This window comes from Desmodus rotundus, chromosome 8 (genome assembly GCF_022682495.2).
Source record: "Desmodus rotundus isolate HL8 chromosome 8, HLdesRot8A.1, whole genome shotgun sequence".
Classification (NCBI taxonomy): domain Eukaryota; kingdom Metazoa; phylum Chordata; class Mammalia; order Chiroptera; family Phyllostomidae; genus Desmodus; species Desmodus rotundus.
Window position 1 is genome coordinate 36,747,947 of NC_071394.1, and position 20,979 is coordinate 36,768,925.

General features: G+C 38.7%; 1 protein-coding gene across 1 annotated transcript in view; it reads right to left on the reverse strand.

The window, feature by feature from the left end:
- The window catches only part of PREX2 (phosphatidylinositol-3,4,5-trisphosphate dependent Rac exchange factor 2), a 223,257-nt gene that overhangs the window by 72,982 nt on the left and 129,296 nt on the right, over nucleotides 1–20,979 (reverse strand). The window contains exons 26-32 of the mRNA XM_024572341.4: nucleotides 15,445–15,624; nucleotides 13,038–13,132; nucleotides 12,219–12,301; nucleotides 11,415–11,505; nucleotides 10,692–10,820; nucleotides 8,596–8,637; nucleotides 347–564 (exon numbers count right to left, since the gene is read on the reverse strand). Coding sequence (XP_024428109.2) covers nucleotides 347–564; nucleotides 8,596–8,637; nucleotides 10,692–10,820; nucleotides 11,415–11,505; nucleotides 12,219–12,301; nucleotides 13,038–13,132; nucleotides 15,445–15,624 — 838 coding nt within the window. The remainder of the gene's footprint in view (nucleotides 1–346; nucleotides 565–8,595; nucleotides 8,638–10,691; nucleotides 10,821–11,414; nucleotides 11,506–12,218; nucleotides 12,302–13,037; nucleotides 13,133–15,444; nucleotides 15,625–20,979) is intronic.

Genomic DNA, 20,979 nt, shown 5'->3' on the forward strand with positions numbered 1-20,979 from the left:
TGAGGTTCCATCGCATTCTGTTTTTTCTGGACTGAAAATAAGGACCCGTAAGAGAAAGACTTTCATTCCTCCGATGACCTTTTCAGTCAGAGCTTAGGGATGCAGGAATTAATGACACATGGAGGCCTTTGCAGCTGTTAGCAGTCACTGAGAGGAGATAAAAATCAGGAAAGAAAAAATTCCTCCTACATGCCTATAAAAACTCTATTTGCCCATGGAAAAAGATACTCTTTGAAAGTAGCTGAATGACTGCTGACACAATCATGAATAACCACTTTTATTTGGGAATATGCTACAACGGAAGTTTCAGTTGACACAGACAGGGGTATGCGCTGTGACTCCTTACCAAGTTTGGTGACAGAAGCGACTGGAAGTGGAAAAGAACGCCCGCATTAGCGATCTGCTCCAGCCACCGCCTGCTGGCTTCCCACGTTTCCATCTCGTTCTCCTTGCTGTTGTCAAACATCTGGTTCAAGGCTGCCATGAGCTGCTCAGAGAAGGCACAGACGGTGGCCACGAGACTCTGGCAGAAAACCATGTCTCTTCGGAGCTGTGGCTCACTGTCTGTGATCCAGGAGAACATCAAGACGGTTTTGAGAAATGTCATATGAATCACACCACTCCATTAAGCATTTAATGCTCACTGCTATTTCATCCTTTCACTAAACTCACACCATGTAAGAAATGTGAACTTGAGCTCCCCGAAGGAGCACATACACTTTAGCAAATTTATTTTTTAGAAAACACTAAATACCAAAAAATATTTAGACATCAAAATAAATTTTCTTAATTGATATTGTGGCTTTATTTTGTAATTACTAAATTGATTTATAAAACCTGAGGGAAAAAGACTAAAGCTTTATTTATGTACATTTCTCCCCCTCAGGGTCCACAACTTGCATTTGTTACACGAGACTTTCCTAAAGGAAACTCAAAGCCCAATTTTTCAGTTTTTACTGGCAAACAAAATACAGCGTTATTAATAATAAATTTCTCCTACAAAACCTATTAAAATATTTATGTGAAATACACATGGGAAAAGAGTATCAATGTCCAAGTGTCTGTAAATTAAGCAAATCTGTATCTCCTGAATTTGCTACTCAACTTCACAAGTTATAAATATGTCCATTTCCTAAACTCCTATATTGCTTTGAAATAAGTAATGCACTTATGGTTTTAGCACAAATTGATTTTTCCTAGGATTCTTATTCTTCAATTGACTGGAGTTTTCACTGAAGTACTCTGAAGGTATGTTTACCATGTGAGCCACCGCTCCTGGGCCCCAGGTTTTTCAGGGGAAAGAGGCTGTGCCTCTGAGAGCCTGACCACAAAGGGTTAACGTCCTTGGGTGGTTGGACATATACAAACTACATAAATAATATAATGCCAAGCCATGTGCTCTATATGTTAAAAAATCACTTCTATTAGAAGAATAAAGGTAAACATAATCATATTCCCAAAAGCCTACTGAATATTTTGAGAGCTCAGAATCTTCTGAAATATCTTATCTGTATTAGTGTAAAACACAGTATAAATGCTGCCTTTATTCAGTGTTGAATTCGTGCTTTATTGATAAAAAGGCATAATTTTTAAGTTGTTTACCAAGAACACAGAACACTTGTTTTTAATAACCATTAAAGTCATGTGTAACATAATATAATTTAAAATATTTAATTTTATAATAAAATTTCATTTATTAGGTTAAACTATAAGAGTTTGCTACTTTAGTAGGTCAAAGTAGTTGAATATGGCAATTCCATATGGTTCAACTTAATAATTTAATCAACAACATGTGTTAAACATTTTCCTTAAGTAGTTATATACTGTGGGCCCAGTTCTAATAGATGGAAAAGAATATTTTATAAGTTACTATAAAATAGCTAAACTGGGAAAGAACTCTGTCCACGTCTCAATTAAGTAAAATGTAAAACACCTATTTTTTCATTGTGCCTAATTTCTAGTAGAATGTATACATTCAAAAATTATTTACTAAATTAATAAATTACAATAAGAAACTACTAGAGCAACTAACAGACAAATGAATTACATTAAATGGAAATGTCTGAGCTCATTCTCAGGCTTCTTGAAATGCCAGGATTTAGTTCCATTTAAAAGGGTACTTCAGACGGTGTGTAACCCAAAAGCACAGCTAGAGGACTGACGTTCAAGACCGAGACTAAAGAAGAAGCAAAAACTGCCCTATATCTTTCTTGAACAGTGTCGCTTTGCTTTTTTAAAAAAATGTTAATTTTTAAAAATTTTTTAAATTTATTGATTTGAGGGAGACCATATATCTTCCTTAAACATTGTTACTTTGTCTTTTAAAAAATTATTTGTAATTATTTTTTAATTTATTGATTTGAGAGAGACACACACATGCACATCAAATTATTGTTCCACTTATTCATGCGTTCATTGGCTGCTTCTTATATATGCCCTGACCTGGGACTGAACCCACAAGTTGGCTTATCAGGGTGGCACTGTAACCAACTGGTAACTTGGTCAGGGCTGTTGCTTTGCTTTTGTGTTGTCCTATAATAAAGCAGAAAATCTGGGACAATTATAAAATACTTCAACAGCTTTGGCAGGAATATTCCCACCTATAACCTGAGGATAATTTCTTAATAAAAATCTGAGTAGAAAGAAATCGCTTAGATGAACAGGAGAAAGTTAAGGCCTAGAGACAGAAGGATCTGGTTCCACTGTGAGCTTTAGGACTTTGCCACTACAACAATTATTTCCAAATTGCTTTTGAGAAGTATTCTCAAGAGTTCTTCTTCTTTTACCTTAAAACAAATACTTAAGTATTTCTTCTACTCTTTGCTACTAAATTCTGCATGCATTGTAAGCCAAATTAAAATTTTCATTCAGCCTCATTATCAAATCAGAACTAATCACACACACGTTTCATTTGTTCATTAACTCAAACTGTTGACAATGGATGCCCCACAGGAATTAAACATCACACCGACTACTGGGAGTATACAGGAGTCCAGGTCGGGGCCTTGGCCAAGCCTGTGCTCCCAGTAGACTGAGGGTGGACAAACAAGACACCTTCAGGACACACTGCCATTGAAATCCTAAACTAACATATTTTCAAATAAAAAACACTTAATAAATGCTTATTACTTCATGAGGTGATTTCCAATTGCCACCTTCCAATTTTTAACAGAGTAAATCACTAGTTTGTGTAGACTTCAAAATGCACATTATATATTAAGAGCTTTACAAGTGACTTTTGACATGTTATTATCTCCCAGTGAGTAACAAGGGTAGAAAACTGAGTAGCAGAAGGATCTCTATCTATACCCAACTCATGTTTACAGCTTCTCAACACATCACTTCCATCCATCCCAGACAACCAGTGACAATCCCCACAAAGTAGTTGTGAGAATATAATAAAACAATGCATCTGGAAGCAGCCAGGACAGTGGCTGTACAGACCCCTCTGAGCCACACCGTACTGCTCAGCATTTCTCCAACCTGAACTGCCCTTACAGCCCACACCTTTGTCAACAGGCCTCTGGATGCAGGCCCTTCTCTCCTCCCCACCCGCAAACTTTAACTCACTGGTCAAGATGACGGGGGACCTCAAGAGTTGGAAAATTTTAGTTTTAGGTAATTGTTAATAAGCTTAGTAGTTAATGCATGTAAAAAGCTATTGTTTTAGGAACTGAAGGTATGGTCCACCCTGACTCCAGGAGGCCACAAGCAAGTCAACCTTTGTGCTCCAGAAGAGACCATAAGCAATCAAGATGGTGTCTGAGCCACGTGTTCCAGGGAGAGACATCCTACCACCCAGGACAAAGATGAAGAAAATCACCCAGGACACAGGACACAGGACACAGGACCCAGGTAGAAAATCACCGATCAGTGGATGGAAGGATGTTAGGGAACTGGACTAAAGCTTTTATCTGATTAAACTCTTTCCTGAATTCCAAATTCCTTACCTACACTTTTTCCTCCTTATAAAAAAGGTTGGATTGAAAGGAAATGTAAGACGCTCTTTTAGGGTACATAACCTGCTGTCTTCTCAGATCACTCGCCATGTGACTAAAGTGTCCATAAAGATTCAATCTCTGCCTTTGCTTTTTGGGGCTGGTGGTGACAGGCAGCATGAACACCGGCTTTCCTGGTTTCAGAGTCGACTTACTGAACATTAAGAGGTATTGCAGGTGACGTCTAATGCTAAGTACGTGGCTTGGCTTTTTCTGACCTTGAGAGGCCTTTTTAAGTTCAAGATGAGGATTCCTCATGAAAATTCCAGCAAAGCAAGTTTAAAAGAGCCTATGTGGTTAATTACTATTCTTGCTGGACTTATACAAATAACCAGGCTAATAAGTCTTAATTTGGCATTTTTGATAAAAATGAGGGTCATTTCAGGGAGACAAAATGGTTTAATAGAAACTATAATATATCTTTATGGATAGTAGATTCTTGTACTATTGTCTTTTAAAAAATTTTCTACCTATAAACTGGATCCTGGCTTTTACTAGTTTTCTCAAAGATCTGGCTGCAACCCTCCAAACTAACATTTTCATTTTCCCATCCTTTGACTTGGAATTGTTGAGAACTAAAACTGCCCTCTTCCAAGGCCACGCAAGCTAACGTGGGACAAGCGGACATGGACCTCAGAGATGTAACAAGAGCTCATCTACGGACAGTCTTCTTAATCTTCATGCCTGTCGTAGACAGATCGCCAGGGACATTCGAACTGCAGACCAGGAGAATCTGTCAGTCACTGCCGGACCCCACTCCGTCTGCCAATTTTCAGACCGACATCTACAAGTCTTCTTGACTGCTTGCCTTTAGAACTCAAAAGCTGAGATTACAGTCTGCTCCAATCATTAACCTTTTTTTCTTTCGTTTCCATAGAGATGGCTCATTAAATACACAGCTGCTTACACCTTAGGCTTAACTCTGGGAGCCCACCTGCATTACTACCTCCTGAAATGAGATACAACTATTTACCCAACTGAACTTTTCCCAAAACTAAGATCGTTTAATGAGATACAGAACACTCCACCCACCCCAATTCAGGAAGGAACTGTGGGGGTCCAGTTTGAGTCATCCCAAGATGTTCCTCTGAGCTGTGCAGATTGTTTTGAGCTGAAAGCAACTATAGTAGGCACAAACTCAAGATAAACTTCTTCCCCTTTACTTAAATACCTGCAACTTGAATAGGAGCCTTGCCTATAGGGCGTATTTACTAAACATTTGTTCTTCCCATCCTGCAATGGCAGTCTGAAGCCCCCAAGGTGCGTTACCTCATCCCTAGCTCAGAATGTCTAATGCACCTCAATCCCTCTCTCTGTCTCTGAATCCCTCCTGCCTGTGGGGTCTCTGAACCTCTCATCTATGTAGGGTTCCCATACATATGTATATTTTAAATTTGGTTATTTTCTCTTGAATGAAAACATCATCTAGAAACTTACTGATTATGGGCATCAGATGTTAATCCTCAAATTGCCCTCTCACATACATATTCAGCATTTTCCAGGCCTTTGGCGAACAGTTCTCCCTTTCTGGTTAGTTTCCCCTTGTGTACAAATCTATCCTACAGTTTTTATTTTTGTAAATTATGAAGAATGACAGATGCTTCTACCTTTAAAAAAACTCTGAACTATTAAAATATTATCTCCCCCTGTGACATTTCCCCTCTCCTGGAAGCACTGCACACTTCTATCTGCCACCAGGCCTGGGGCATTCCTGTACTAAATGGCTAATGACCTAATCTGGTGAGAGTTTGTTTATTTGTTTGTGAACCACAGGGGCCTCCAGCAAGAAGGCCAGGGGAAGTGGCAAATAACATATAATGTGTGAATTACTCTTGGACTTCAGAGGCATACAATCTGCTTTTTTTTCCTACCCATTCCACCAATTTTAAACCATATAATCATAAGTGTTAAGATTCTTATATGTAAAATGGCATATTCCTACTTCTTATATTTGTGGTAACAATAAATGAGATACAAACATTTAGGGCATTTAGCAAAGTGAAATTTTAGCAAAGTGAAGTTGGACGGTATTATTGTAATGATTCTTCTTTTCTCTAGCATCTAGCATGATGCCCGGCAGTGAGTGGGTGTTCAGTTTCATTGCTGATTGGAGAGGGAATACGTGATAAATAAGGAAACCAAAATAAGCCAACTCCCAGCGAAAACACATAGGTCTTTTCCTTTCACTTCTGCAGCTGTTTGAAATTCACAAGTGTCCGTCCTTTCCAAAGCTATTCTTATTCTTCATTTTTATCGATAAGAACTACAGCAAGAATCACAAGTGCTGCTTCTAGCTGTTAGCAAAAGAAGCAGAGAACTGTATTCTTTTTTGACAGCTTGTTTACTTCTTTTGCAGAGTAAATATTCTCTTGTAGTGGAAATAAACTAAAAAGTTGATTTTTTTAAATCAAATGATTCTGTTTCATTTCAGCCTACATAAACTGATTTTCTACAAACATGTTTTAAAATATTAACACTTCATTTACTCTCAACTGTTTTAAAAGGTCAAGTTCCATAATTATCTGGCTGGCCTAAAAAATTAGATGGTTTCTTTATACACAAGCAATCCCAGTCATTTTTCTGAGATGGTACAGAGAAAATAAAGCAAACTAAACAAGAAACAAAAAGAGAAGATTAGAGAGAGTCAGGAATAAAAGCAAGTTAAGAAAAATATTTAGCAGACACAATCTATCCTTTCCAAGTGAAGAGCGTAATTTCATAGCCAACAATATGGAGTAATTTGGTTCTATTTTGGTGCCATGCTATGTATAAAAGGGAAAAAAGAGCAAGAGAAAAAAGCAGAAAAAAGTAGAATTATGGCAAGAATAAAATATAAAATTTAAATCAAAATAAGAATCTGTAAAAACAGCCATTGAGTATTAATGAATAAAGTAATACATTCCAGGACCACTTCTGAAATTGGCAAAAGTTTGAATTTCAAATCTTTCCTCTTTATTATTCATGTTCTCAGTAAAGCATCTATTTGCCTAATCTTCCAGATGCTCAAAAATATGTGTTGAATGAACACCATGTACTAGTGATTATTATTAATCTGATTTATAAATTTTTAATTATTTGATTTTTATTTATTATTAATCACCTGATTATTAATTTCTCTTCTTTTAAAACTGTGGAAAAATAGTAATATTCTATTATTAGCAATAGGACCAATGAAATACATAAAAATTAGGTCCATCAGTTGTGTGGTCATTAGTAAAACTTAAATGTAAAAAGTTTATGGTATTATTATTCATTCACAAAGCAAAGCAGCCCTGGCTGGTGTGGCTCAGTGGATTGAGTGCAGGCCTGTGAGCCAAGGGTTCACAGTTCGATTCCCAGTAAGGGCACATGCCTGGGTTGCAGGCCAGGTAGGTCCCCAGCAGGCCGGGGGCGGGGGGGGGGGGGGGGGGGAGCGGGTGTTGCAAGAGGCAACCACACATTAATGTTTCTCTCCCTCTTTCTCCTTCCCTTCTCCTCTTTCTAAAAATAAATAAATAAACTCTTTAAAAAAGCAAAGCAAAAATATTTTAAAGGCAAAAACCAAACAACAGACAAAAAGGCCCTCTTGGTTACCTTGGCTCCTTCTTTTATTTGTTTATAACTTAAAATTTCCAACTGTGGTAGATTGTAAAAGTGGTCACAAAGCCCTCCCTTGTCTACATCCATGCCCTTGAAATATCATTTTGGACGAGACTCCTCCTATCAAAAGCTTGGTCGATTTCCCCAGCCCTTGAATCTGAGCCCACTTACACCCTTGTTGATATCTAAAAGGTAGACACAGTTTCACAGTATGTCCCATTTACACAAATAACTTTATCAAACCTGCCTCCCTTCTCTTTTTAAATTATATTCTATATAAATGCTTATATGTGTTTTCATGCTTCTACTTGTAATTGAAGATGAGTATACATTTTTGTGTTTTTAGCAAAACTAAAGGTGTTTTTTTCTAACTTTGCAGGACTCTAGAGAAAGTGATAGAGGACTCAATAGTTGGAAAATTTTAGTTCAAGGTAAAAAATTATAAGCCAAGCAAGTATTGTGTATGTTAAAGCTTTTGTTTCCGAAACTACTGAGAGATAAGGCCCATCCTGGCTCCTGGGAAAACAGCCGACCTCCTGGGGCACTGCTAAAGATTACCGCCTGGGGACAAGTGGAGGCATCCTGGCCTTTGTGTTCCAGGGAGAGACAGATGACCACCCGCCCCTGGGAACAGCTAACTGCCCAGGACAGGAATGTTGCAGTTTCTTTCACCTACTCCTCCCTGAACTTCAAAACCCCTCACTGCACCTTGTTTATTCCCTACTATAAAAACCTTGGCCTGGAAATAAAAGACAAGATGGTCTATTAGGGTGAACCCGCCATCTCAGATCGCTGGCCATCTGAATAAAGCGCCCATAAAGATTCAATGGCTGTCCTAGCTTATTGGGTATGGTAGTGACAGGCAGCCCGAACCCCAGTGTCTTTTCTGGTTTCAAAGGTAGGGATCATATTTCCATCTATTTTGCTTGGTATCCATCATGAGACTTTCTAAAGGTCATGGTCCCCAATAATTTTTAAAATAATGAAAAATAATAATAAAAATAATGAAAAATATTACCTGAATATTCAAGAAGTGCCAGAAGTATTCTACACTTCACCTCTGCAAAGGGAAAAAATCACTTAATGTTTAATCTTTTTCTGCCGTATTTTAACTGTACTTTAATAAAAACTAGCACAATGTCATTACATGAGATAATAAAAGTCCCATTGGCTTGAAATGCTATTCTTTCATACTTGCTTATGTAAATTTTATGCATTCCTCAAGACCCTAAAATGCCTCCTAGATCTGAATTATGTGAGCCTCTGAAACATTATTCTGATCCTGCTACCTCTGCCGGCCTCCCTCAGCTGCTCCAGCTTACATGCTACTCTCTAAGCTCCCACAGTTGTCACAGTCTTGATCAATGAACTATCCAACAGTATTTTTCTTAGTTATTTAAACTTTTAAAGATCATATAAATAGTAAATACAACTATATACATTATATTATGTATTATATATTATACATATATATGTAATTATATAGATTATTTTTATGGAAAATGTAGAGTATGTATAGTCTTCCTTTCCTATCTGTAAGTCAAGATACTACCCTAAAAGACAAAAAATTACTAAATGTTTCCAAATACTCATCCTCCCGGCCCATCTCCAAACATGGTCAATCACAAATGTTTCATAAATGATGTGAATCAACTTCATACTCATTACTATGTGTCTGATGAGTTATGTGTTCATTCACTTCCAATCAGCAAATAGTTTACTTGCTGATAGGTAAATATAAAAACCTACAGAGTTCTTTACATGCCCAAGATTATGGGAAATAATAAAGGTTAACTTACATCCTATTCTAGATAAGTTCACAATAATCAGAGCAACAAAATTAACCAACAAGAAATGCAGAAAATACCTGAGAGCATTAAATTTTACAAGTAAGACTGCAAAAACAAAGGATTCAGAGGTCTAAATTTCTTAAGTCTCTCAGCCTTTAAAAATATGCAATTATCATTTTTGCTATTCATTATTTTGGGGAGTTTTTAAATATGATCTTACAATGTGCCTCAAGTAACCACTATATTTAGCTACAAAATAAAACACAGCCAAGAAATCCAGCTGTCAAGAACAAAACAATTCATCACACAATAGAATCGCTGTGATTCATTTGGAGTTTTTCGCATCTGTACAAACTCCTCTACTGATCTCTAAACAATACCTAAGCTGTTGTATTTGAGTGCATTTCTAGGCAGAAGACTTAGCAATCACAGAGAAGGCCTCCAAAAATGAAGAAACTGAGGCCCAAGGGGGTTAAGTGATAGGCTCAGGCTCTGTGGAGTTTAAGAGCTATCTTTTGCTTTGGTGTGAGGGACTGTCCTGTACATTGTAGAAGGTTCGGTAGTATCCCTGAGCTCTACCCACTAGATGCCAAGAGTATAAGACAGTTGTGACAACCAAAATGTGTCTCTGACCACTGGCCAAAAATATTGGGAAGAAAATCACTGAATTAGACATTTAAAAATATTAAACACATTTCTCATTTCATCTTTTTCACCATAACCAGGTTGGCAATTCTCAGAATTTTCTACTTAACAACTCTGATCCTAAATGCACCATCATACTTATTGAAATTGTCTCCAAGTTCTATCTCTAATTACAGGTTTACCAACTCCAGGCTGTTAAAGAAACACTGGCATGGTGGGTGACACCACCACCAACCGAGACTAGCAATTCTGAAAAAGGAACTTAAAAACAAATGATGCAACCTGTGTCATCTGGTTGATTCTCACACAGGTGCACAACTGATTTTTTTAGACTTGCTAGAAAATTTAGCTTCATGTCTTTTGTGAATCCTTGAGAAATTTTTTCTGATGTTGTTTCATATTATAAACTATGAAACTCTCTCTGTGTTCCATTTGTTGTAAGTATGAACACTGATTTTAATCACTTATTCTCCATGACATAGATCACTTAGCTCCTCGGAGCACAGAGTTCTGCAATCTTACTCCTTCCGTCTTCCTCCAGCGTACTTTACAGTCCGCTTATTTTCCTCTTAACATGAACACTGAAAAAGCAATCAGAGCCTTACTGAACTTTTGGGTTTAATGGGTTTTTAAATGACGACTGTGGACGTCATGAGATGTTCTTTGCTTTTAGCCTGACCTTCAACAAATTTTCTGATGTTCTGAGCGAGATTCCGGACGCTGCTGGGAAGATTCCAAGGATCTTGCTTGATGTGAAGCCTTAACCTTTTTGGACAACTCAGCTTTGGTTCCATTTCCTGCTGAAATTCTAAATAAACACACAAAAAATGTCTCTTAACTCTCAACTATTTACCAATTAGCAAGACTATAACCTTCAGAATCTTCTTGTTTTCCTTGCTATTGCCCTGAATTATTACCATTGTAGTAATTTCTTTAGCTGTATCACAGGTGAAAAATGTGTTAAACCCAGAAAGCCAAACCTTAACATTATTTTCTTACACATTTAAACAAAGGAGCAAGTTTAGACCTGGAAGCTCTAGGTCCTGTTCTGTTTGCCCTCCTGTATTCCCAGCTCCCCTCCCCCATCACTGAGATGTGAGCAAGTAAGCACCACACTTGATTTCAGCCTCAGCAACTCACTACTTACATCTCTTCAATTAATGCATTTTTAATTCAGTCTGGCCCGATAGGCATGAAACATTTTAACATTTATAGAAGACTAAAAGGTCTTATACTGAGTTTTTACTTATCTTCAAAAATTATCCAAAAAGAAGCAGTACAAAGTGAGTTATGAAACACAAGCAACCAGAGCTTTTCTTCTTATACCATACTCTTGCTCATAGCTACATTGTCTACCACTTTTCCCCCCAATTGTTTCTAACAGTTATTTTTTAAACCTTACCCTGTAGTCCTCGGCCTGGGGTAAGGTGCTTGGTTTGCTCAAAGGCTCTGACCACAGCTTGCCCTTTTAGAAGATTGGTAATCGAATCCACCTATGAAAATAGTAGAGATTCTATGAGTTACATATTCTCATAATATAACATATTTTTCCAAGAGTAAATCTTGCAACGTTTTTCTTAAATATGATTATTTTGAAACCCCATAATTCTTTATGAAATCTACCTTTAAATAAAGTATTGGAATAAATTTACCTAACATATGCAACATTTCTTACTATCCTACCATATGTTAATACAAAGTATAAATCTACGTCACAAAAGAAGAAAATGTTCTAGAGTTATTAAAAAACTAAAATTTATCAAAATTATTTTCAAAGTAGTAAAAGATTCTACACTATAAATTCTGGTTATGGATAGATATCAATTTTTTAGGAGTATAAAATAGCAACATGAGCCCTGAGATAATCTTGTGCTTTTTGAAATTAAAAATAAAATTGAACAAGAAATGTCATAAAGGATTCTGAAAACCCATACAGAGACAAACAATAAAAAGAATAACTCTTGTGTGTACAACTCTTTATAGTTTTCCCAGGACTGTAAAATACTTGACATTACAATAATCCTTTGGGTTAGTTGTCTGAAGGAATATTTATTCCCATTTTAAATTGTGGAGATGGAGGTACAATGGTGGAGGAACAGATTGGGGCCTTTTTATTCTAATTCCAAGCTCTTTTCACGACGTCTGAGAAAGAGATTCCTGATTGTTTGATCTATAGAGAGAACACCCACAACTGCTCCAATCTTACCTGGCTGAAAAGATGCTCAAGGCAACTATGTATCTTGTCCTGCTTTTCATGAGAAATGCGAACACTTAGTGGAAGTTCGTCACCTAGATATTAAAAAAATCATTACTCTTATGTTTAACATTCCAATTTATTTTAATATAAATAAAATTTTAAAATTTAAATACAAGTTTTTATTCCATATTAGTTTTCATGTTCAGAAAATGAATTCTGTATATCAGCTATGAGGATATCAGCTTACTGATCCTCGAAAAGGGAGGTAACAGCAGAAAGAACACTGTACTGTGTTAATTCTTCCAAATGGCACACTTTTCTAATGGTTGAGATAAATTGCAGAGTTAAAACTTAAAATCTATCCTAATTGGCTGAAAAGTTTTGCTTGCAACGCAAACAAAACAAGATGTTTAGGAGGCCTTTATATCAGCCAGTGTTTTTCTCACCTGTGTCCAGGCCACTTCAGATGCACCTACTGTCACTGAGTCCTTAGTTTCAAAGCTCTTCCCACCTCCACGCCCAACCAACAAGCCTAACGTTTAGGAAATCTTGCCTCCTGTGTACCTATCCTTTCACAGTATCACAGAAAGTTCATAAAACACGTATTAAGATCATTTTAAAATTAGTTGTTTGCTTCATCTCTTTTTTACTCGCTGGTTATAATGGGAAATAGGCTTTCTGAAGCACGTGAAACTGAAATGTGGCACGTGCCGTCACCAAGGATGGCTGATAAAGCTCAACACGCATCAGGATCAAACAAGTCAGTCCTCGCAGAGAACCTGCAATTGGGCTAGCACCTCAAAGCACCGATGCCTTCTCCAGACGCACCTGAGTCCATGTCATCGCTGTGAAAATACGAGCTGCACTGGCTGCTGCAAATGCTTGTGAAGGAGGCGATGGAATTCCTGTTGCTGTTGCAGTCGCTGAAAAGGAGTTAGTTACAGTTACTTTAAGATTGCATTGGCCACACTAGCCCTATGATTTCCTATGAGAGAAGCTTACTATGCTGCAGCTATATTTATTAATGTTTTATAGAAAATGATGAGGGAGATAAACTTGTCTCATAGCTAATCTAACTTTTTAAAAAATGTATTTAAAATTCAATCATATTTCAAATTTTCTTATCATATAACCTAATCCTAAATGAATTTTTAAAATGCATAGTTATAAAAGTTTTTTTAAATGCATAGATATAAAACTAGGAGCCAAACCAAATATAATTCTTCATAATCTCTTTAACAGTACATGTCTGTAGTTAATTTGTTCATAGAAACAAATAAAATCCTGTTTCATGATCTCTGCCTTTTAACCCTCCCTGGCAGCTTAACGCATAGCTTCTCAACGGCACTCTGAAGGCCCCGAGCGGGACCAGGGCCTTCTCACCACCTCAGAGCTCAGCACAGGACGCGGACTTGTACGTGCTCGACACTGCTGAATGCTGCAGGGAAGGTTAAAATGGTTTGTGAGTGCGGATATACTGCTGACATCTGAAATAATGCAGGAGACTAAACATATTTTCCTCTCACGATAAATAAAAATGACTTATTTAACTTTTAAATTTCATGTAAAATGTCTATTTGTGCCAACAGAGAGACTGTGACGGTTAATTTTAATACTTGATAACTAGAATTTGAGGTGAGAAAGTATTTTTAGACAAGTAATTCCCCTCTGGAGAGAAACCACAGGTTCCTATTAAAGAGCATACATCCTTAGAAGCTGAAAGTAAATGAAATGGTAAAAGTGATCAATCTGTGTGATATACTATTAAATTTCTAGGAATAATTAACTCCTATGTGTTTGTTAAAATCCTTTCCACATAGAAATTGGGATAGTAGAGGGTTAAGAGAGAAAATGAGGGCCAGACCACATGGTTTCTTAGGTAAATTGGGTAAGTACTGTGGGCCTTAGCTTCCTGATCTGTAAAATGGAGTTAATATCAGAACCGGCCACACACGATAGTGGTGGGAATTATGTGAGATTATCCTGTTCTTCCACGTGCCTTATAAAAATATGTTTTTAATAGCTATAAGCATGCACCAAACATCTCTTGATGGGAATAACTTTGAACAATAATTAATATCTTTTCATTGTAAATCACTGTACAATAAATAAGAGTGAATAGGAGAGTCAGTGCTTTAGTTAACATAAATAAAATGAGGGATGCTGAGGCTGAACACATAGCATAGATGGCAAGTTCCAGCAGTCCTTGGTGACATTTCAGGTGACAGTAGGACGCAAAGGAGAAAAGGCAGTCTCAGTTAAGAAAGCCCATTGGAGGAGCCATCCTTTGAGAGTCTGGTAGGAAGACGACAGAGTCTGGACGTTAGATGGTATGATGGGTTGAAATGTGTACTCCCAAAATTTGCTGAAGTCTAACACTCAGAGCCCCATCACGGGATGGTATTTGGAATGAGGGCCACTGGAGTGAGGTACTCAAGTTAAAATGAGGTCATTAAGGTGGGCCTTAATCCAGTATGGCTGGTGGCCTTATAACAAGAGAAAACTTAGACACAGAGATGTGATTGGAGGGAAGAAGATGTGAAGAGACAGAGGGAGAGGACAGCAGCCTCCAAGCTAAGGGCAGAGGCCTGGCACAGAGCCTTCCCTCGCAGCCCTCGAAGGAGCCAACCCTGCTGACACCTCGATTCCAGACTTCTAGCGCCAGGACTGTGGACGATAAATAAATAAATTTCTGTTGTTTAAGCCACCCAGTGCTTGTACTTTTTACAGCAGCTCTACCAAAATTATACAGAAGGCATGCAAGGGCAGAAAAAATACACGAAGCTGGTCATGGAGGTGAGCCAGTGAGAGTAGCCAACTAGCTTGGAACATAAAATATAAGAAGAAAGGGGAGAAGCAAGACAAAAGGAACACCTATTCACTACCTGATTGTCCAATAATCAGAAACAGATTAGGAAAAAATTGTTCATATAGGCACAAGTTGATTACTTGCCATAGATGTTACACAACCCAAAAAAGAACAAGTTTCCCAAGTTAGAGCCACACAGCTGGAGAAAAAAAATGCTTTTTCAAAATTACTGCAATTATAAAGAGGAAGAATTTGACAGGTTATGTTGTCCCACTACACTTTGTCCGGGATTGGTCAGAGCTAGCAGTTATTTCGTGAGCAGTGAACAAAAACAACAATCAAACTGTTTGTTCAGGACCTGTGTGGAAAACACAGAATCACTCTTGGCTCTGTGGGTGAAAGGCGGGTGAGGAACTAATGAGCTACCTGTACGAGTCTCTGTTGCTGATGGTGTCGTGGCCCGAATCTTCCTGCTCGTCTCCTGCCACATTGAAACAGACTCGCTTGCTGTTCCTTTCCCCCTTCTCGTTGTCACTGTCTGTCGGTGCTATGCACTCAGATGTCTTACGTTCTAATTTAGGAGAGTACGTTATCGAAGACAGAAGGCTGCAGGGTGATATAAGAAAAAGAAAGAGTGCCCGTTTTACAAACTGGCTGCTTACTTCTTGATCTGACAGGCTTACAGACATGTCTAGCGTACACCTGTGTTTCCCACGCAGTAAATATCCTACCTCACAAAAAACCTCTCATACGAAGTTTACTTTTTCCTCTCAGAATAAGTAATAGAAACAGCACATACTTTAGACTAGAACGCTGCGTTCAAATCCTGGTTCTGCAATTTATTAGCTTTGTTATCAGAGCAAAACTATGACGGTCTGTTGGGCACGTGTGAGATGGGAATAAAAACAGCCCACGGGACCGCAGTGAGGACAAAATGAGAACGGCGAGTTTGCTGCTACATTCGGGGTGTCCCTTCTCTCCTGGCCACTATCTACTGTCACCACCCCAGGGAGATACTTGGGAAACTGTAAATGGCTACCCCAATACCAAAATAAATACTAAATGAGCTTTAATACCCTCCCTGGCTTACCCTTGGATGTTAGAAAGCCCTCTACCCACCCCGGCCTGTCTCAGCCGTCTCCCAGGCTTTCTCCATTGGTCAGTCCTGTCTCATGGCTCAGACTAACAGGAGCCCTGGCCCTTGTAATCCGAAATGCTGATCAGAGCTACACGTAAGTGTGGATAGGAAGCCAGCAGGGGCTCCTCCCACATCATCTGCCATCAGCCAAAATGTCAGAAATCGGCCCCGGTGAAGGGCTCTTCCAACTTGGCTCAAGGCTAAAATGCCACCTTCAGATGCTGAACTGGTGTAAACTCGATTTTCAACTTTGAGGAGCACTGATTCCACCCCTCTAGTCATGAATGTTTAGCTGTAAAAGGTTTCTCTTAGAACTATCTTAAAATTATGTAAAAATGGAATCAGTCTTTACTATCAACCAAGATGTTATAAAACTTAAAGACATCTGAAAAAAGGGGCCCACACGTGGTGGCTTCTCCAACTAACCTTTACCTTCTCATTTACGAAAGAGCAACGGCATTCTGTTCTAGTCAACCACGCATGCACATACCGTGACACGCATTTTCCCTGTTTGTTTTATTTTAAGACCAGGAAAATGTCTCAAATCTCTTATAAGTATGTCCCATAATGTTAAACCCAATGCTGTGTATTGAGCAAAGATTTGTTAAGTGATTTTTACTAATTAATTAGACACATTTATTGTAGTATGCATGGGTCTCAATTCTGTGGATACCAAAATTTACAAAATAAACAAAAGCCCCTGCCTTCTCAGAACTTAAAATCCTGGGAAGAAACAAACAATAAACAATTAAACTGTCTAGTACATCAGATAGTGACAAACTTTAAGAAGAAAAACCAAGATGAGAAGGAAGCCAGATTTGCATCTTCAAATTGTGTAGTCCGGTACGGTCTCCCTGTGATAGGGTGCCGGACTAACACTTGGTAGTTTGCAGGTTTTAGAAACCAGGGACAATCAGGAAGCTGTGGTCCATTGCTCAGGGCTCTGTGAGGCTACGTATTACTTTAAACACAGTTTTTCTATTTGGAAGGATACTTCTATGTCTTGTAAAACAGACTGAATATGCATTCACTCCCACCACCCAAAAGACTGAACCAGTAGACTAACTCATTACCCAAGCTCCACAGTGCACGGACAGATGAACCCTGAATACCAAAGAGTTGGCGGGAGTTCTCATGCCGCAAGGAGTCTGCTGTGCTCCATGTATCTTTTAAATGAGAAGCCACGGGGCAAAGCATAAATATTTCTTTCAAAGTCATATGAACTGTATTCATATTTGCTTTTCACTTGAAGTAGCTGCGATCATGCCCACACTGACCCTGTGGGAACAAGTGCTACACTAACAAATGTTTGGAAAACAGTGTTTGACACCGTGTTTTTGCATAAAATTTCTAGATTCTTAAAAGCAGTAAGAAGGCATAAAACTTAACACGTGTGCCTCCAGAAACATCTTCCTTTACTTTTACTCTTATATAATATTAAGCTACCTACTGTAGGTCCATTAATTCTGAATTAAAATCCTGAGCAGACTGCCATTCCAAGTCAGTCTTTTCCTGGTGCTCTCGATTAATAGAGTTTTGTATTTTGCATATCATAGCTAACATTTGGTGTTAGCTAGGCTGAGTACTTAACAGACATTAATTCATTCAATCCCTAAAACCGCCTTATGAAGTTACTATTGTTATTATTATTATCCTCATTTTAGATTTGGGTTCCCCCTTGCATACATATACTTTCCAAATGCAGCAGAACACCCTCTCCCTTCATGTCATTAGGACACTCTGCAGGGAGGAAGGTGGTCACTAAAGCTGTCCCCCACATCCCAGCTCTCCTGGGCACTTGACTGGGTGGCCTCCCTGACGCCTGTGAGGATGGGAATGACCACGGGACTTGCTTTCATTGTGAGTGGAGGTGACATGGGTCCCTTCCAGGTGGACACCTTTTTGCCCATGTGGTCTGCCTCGCTCCCTCTCCCTGCTGAGACAAGCAGAGACATCCCAGTGACGAGGGCTGAGGGCCTGGATTCTGAGGGAGGTCATTGTGGAGCAGAGACCCTGCAACCCAGGTAGGCGTGGAGAGTGAGCAAGAAAGAAACCTTGTCGTGAGGCTTTTGAGTTAACATGACAAGGAAGTGGGTAAAAAGAGTTGTACATAAAGCAGATGTCTAAGGAAATGTGATGTGAGTGATGGGACATGGGAGTATCTATTCTACAGAGCCTCCGCACCTGGGCCATTAGCCCGACACTTAAGTGCCTAGAAGGCCAGACAGACAGACCTCAGGGAGCAGGGCTGACCAGGCAAGTTGCCAATTTCCTGGGACAGAAAGGGGCTAGTGCGGCAGGAGTTTAGGGAACTGAGTTTACTTGGAGAAAGGACAGGAGCACATGTACAGCGGTGCAGGCCATGATGACTCATTCGATATTATTTTAATGGCACTGCAATGCCATCATATGGTTTTAAGCTGGGAACTAGCATGATTTACCTTTACAGACCCTGTGGCACTGGTGAATGTCACATGTATCAGAGAGAGGCACTGCTGGAAACTCCTACAGTGGGCACATGCAATGGGATGATTGTGTCCCCTTCTAAGGTGATGGAGTAGATACATTCTGAGGCATAACTGATAGAACTTGAAGGAGTACTGGAGGTGAAGGGGAAGGAAAGGGAAGAGTCAAAAATGAGACCCAGATTCTGGCTTCATGAACTGAAGAGATGGGAAATACTTCACTGAGCAAGGGAAGACCTTGAAGGAGGAGGGCTTGAAATGGATTTGAGTATGGAGAAATCTAGAATTCAGTTTTGGAAAGAAATTTAAGTTTGATGTGTCTGCGATACTTCCCAGTAGTTCACTAGCCACATCACAGAGGGACTGTGAGAACTAAGTCAGTTAGTGCTTAAAGTGACACATTGTGCCTGGGGCACAAGTACCTACAATGAACGTTAGTTTTTGTGACGCTGTGCCCTCTTTTACACATTTGCCAGGAAAAGGCTTGGGAAGCCTCAGAGTTAATTCCACCACAGCCCTACCATTAGCATCTGTAACCCCCAGCTTGCTGAATGTCCTGCAATGTGGTTTGTTCATAGCTCAATCCTGGGATGTGGGGCACCTCTAAAATGAAGTTTGTTCTCAAATTTCCTATGTTAATTAGCCCCCAAAGCTCTTTATTTCTTACCTCCCTGCATTTTGAAATACCATAGAAAGTTTAGGCTGTCCACAAATTATTTTCCCCTTTATTTACATCTAGTACCTAAGTGTCATTAATCAGAAAGTAGCCCATTAAAAGGCAAACATATTTAGTGTCCCACCATGAAACAGGAATCGCACAATCTTGATTTAACCCATAACATCGCCTTATTTCATGGTACTAGACAGCAAATTCATCTCTAGTTCCATCTTTGGACCTGAACAAAACAGGAGGATTCAGCGGAACGCCTACATGCTAATTAAAATTGTATTTCTAGGAGAAGTGTTCCCACATGACAAGGGTGACCAGATTCCTGAGGAAGACACGTCCTCCACAGGCCCTTTCACAGGAATGAATGACTTCCGGGAAGGCTAGCAATGTGGTGTTCCGAGGCAGTTTCTCTTACAACTTGGCAAAGGATCTGAGGTCTGCTTCTCCACTCTGCAGAGATTTCCATATCTGACTAAGAATAATCACTGCACAGTGAGAAAATTGTTTGGTAACCTGCATTTCACATGATGTGGTAAGCTGGACTGCACTGCAGCCTCTCTGAATTCTGGGGCCGATGGGGAATGCAGGCTCTTGGACAACTGTACTATTTAAAGTGATTATACTGCGCATTGAATTATGTGGAACATGTTTATATTTGTAATTAAATTATGTGGTGCACACAGAGGAGTTTTTCAAATCATTTGCTCGTTTTATGTCACTTTCCTACTAAACATGCCCAGTTGGGTAAAGGGTTTTAAAAGAACGGAGTTGGTAAATCTTAAGTAAAAATAGGTAATCACTTTAAGCAGTTTTGGATAATAAATATCCTCCTTTTTGCAACTAGTGCTTTAAATCTATAGCATTTTAAACCAAGGAAAGGGAGCTCCTTGGCTCTAACTGTTTTCTTGAAAAATATTATCTAGTACATTAGCAGAACTTAGAAATAAAAAGTCAAAATTTTAACACAGATGGACAAAGCCTGGAAAACTGCCAGGCAGCGCTGAGTAGTCAGTGCATTGGAGACCTCGTCGTCTCTGCCGCAGCGTGCACTCAGGCACATCAGTAATCTTGCCGTTGCCACAGGCCCCTTCTGAAGAGTAGGAATGAGAATTCTTGGCCTGACTGGAAGTATGGGATTGGTCCAGATGTTCTCCTAAAACCCTTTGAGATCTAGGATACATGATTCAATGCCACTATTTATGGCCTTATTGCCTATAAATCTTCTTGTATGCACTTCCTAAATATTTCAGAGGAAAAAACTCATTTCGAATATGGAATAAATCATATAAGGAAATCTGATTTATTAAACAAAGCAAAATACAATGCTCTAAAATATAAATTTCTCTGTTACAAGGTCACATGGTCATTCTAAGATAATTCAAAAGTATCATATAATTGTTTAAAAATAGCTTCCTGTTCTCAGGAACCTGAAACCATTGAATTCACCCGTGAGTGGGGCAGTTGCAATATAACATACAAATATTACATCATTTTTAAAACTTAGTGTTTTAGACAGAATTAGACAGTATTAGACAGATTTAGACAGGAAAACAAAATTGTAATAAACTGACTCATTAAAACATCAGGAAAAATATCACGGTAAATAGTAAATATTTATATAGTATTTATCTTACAGAAAGAATGCATCCAATATGGTGATTTTGATCTCTAAGTGTCTAAGATGTGTA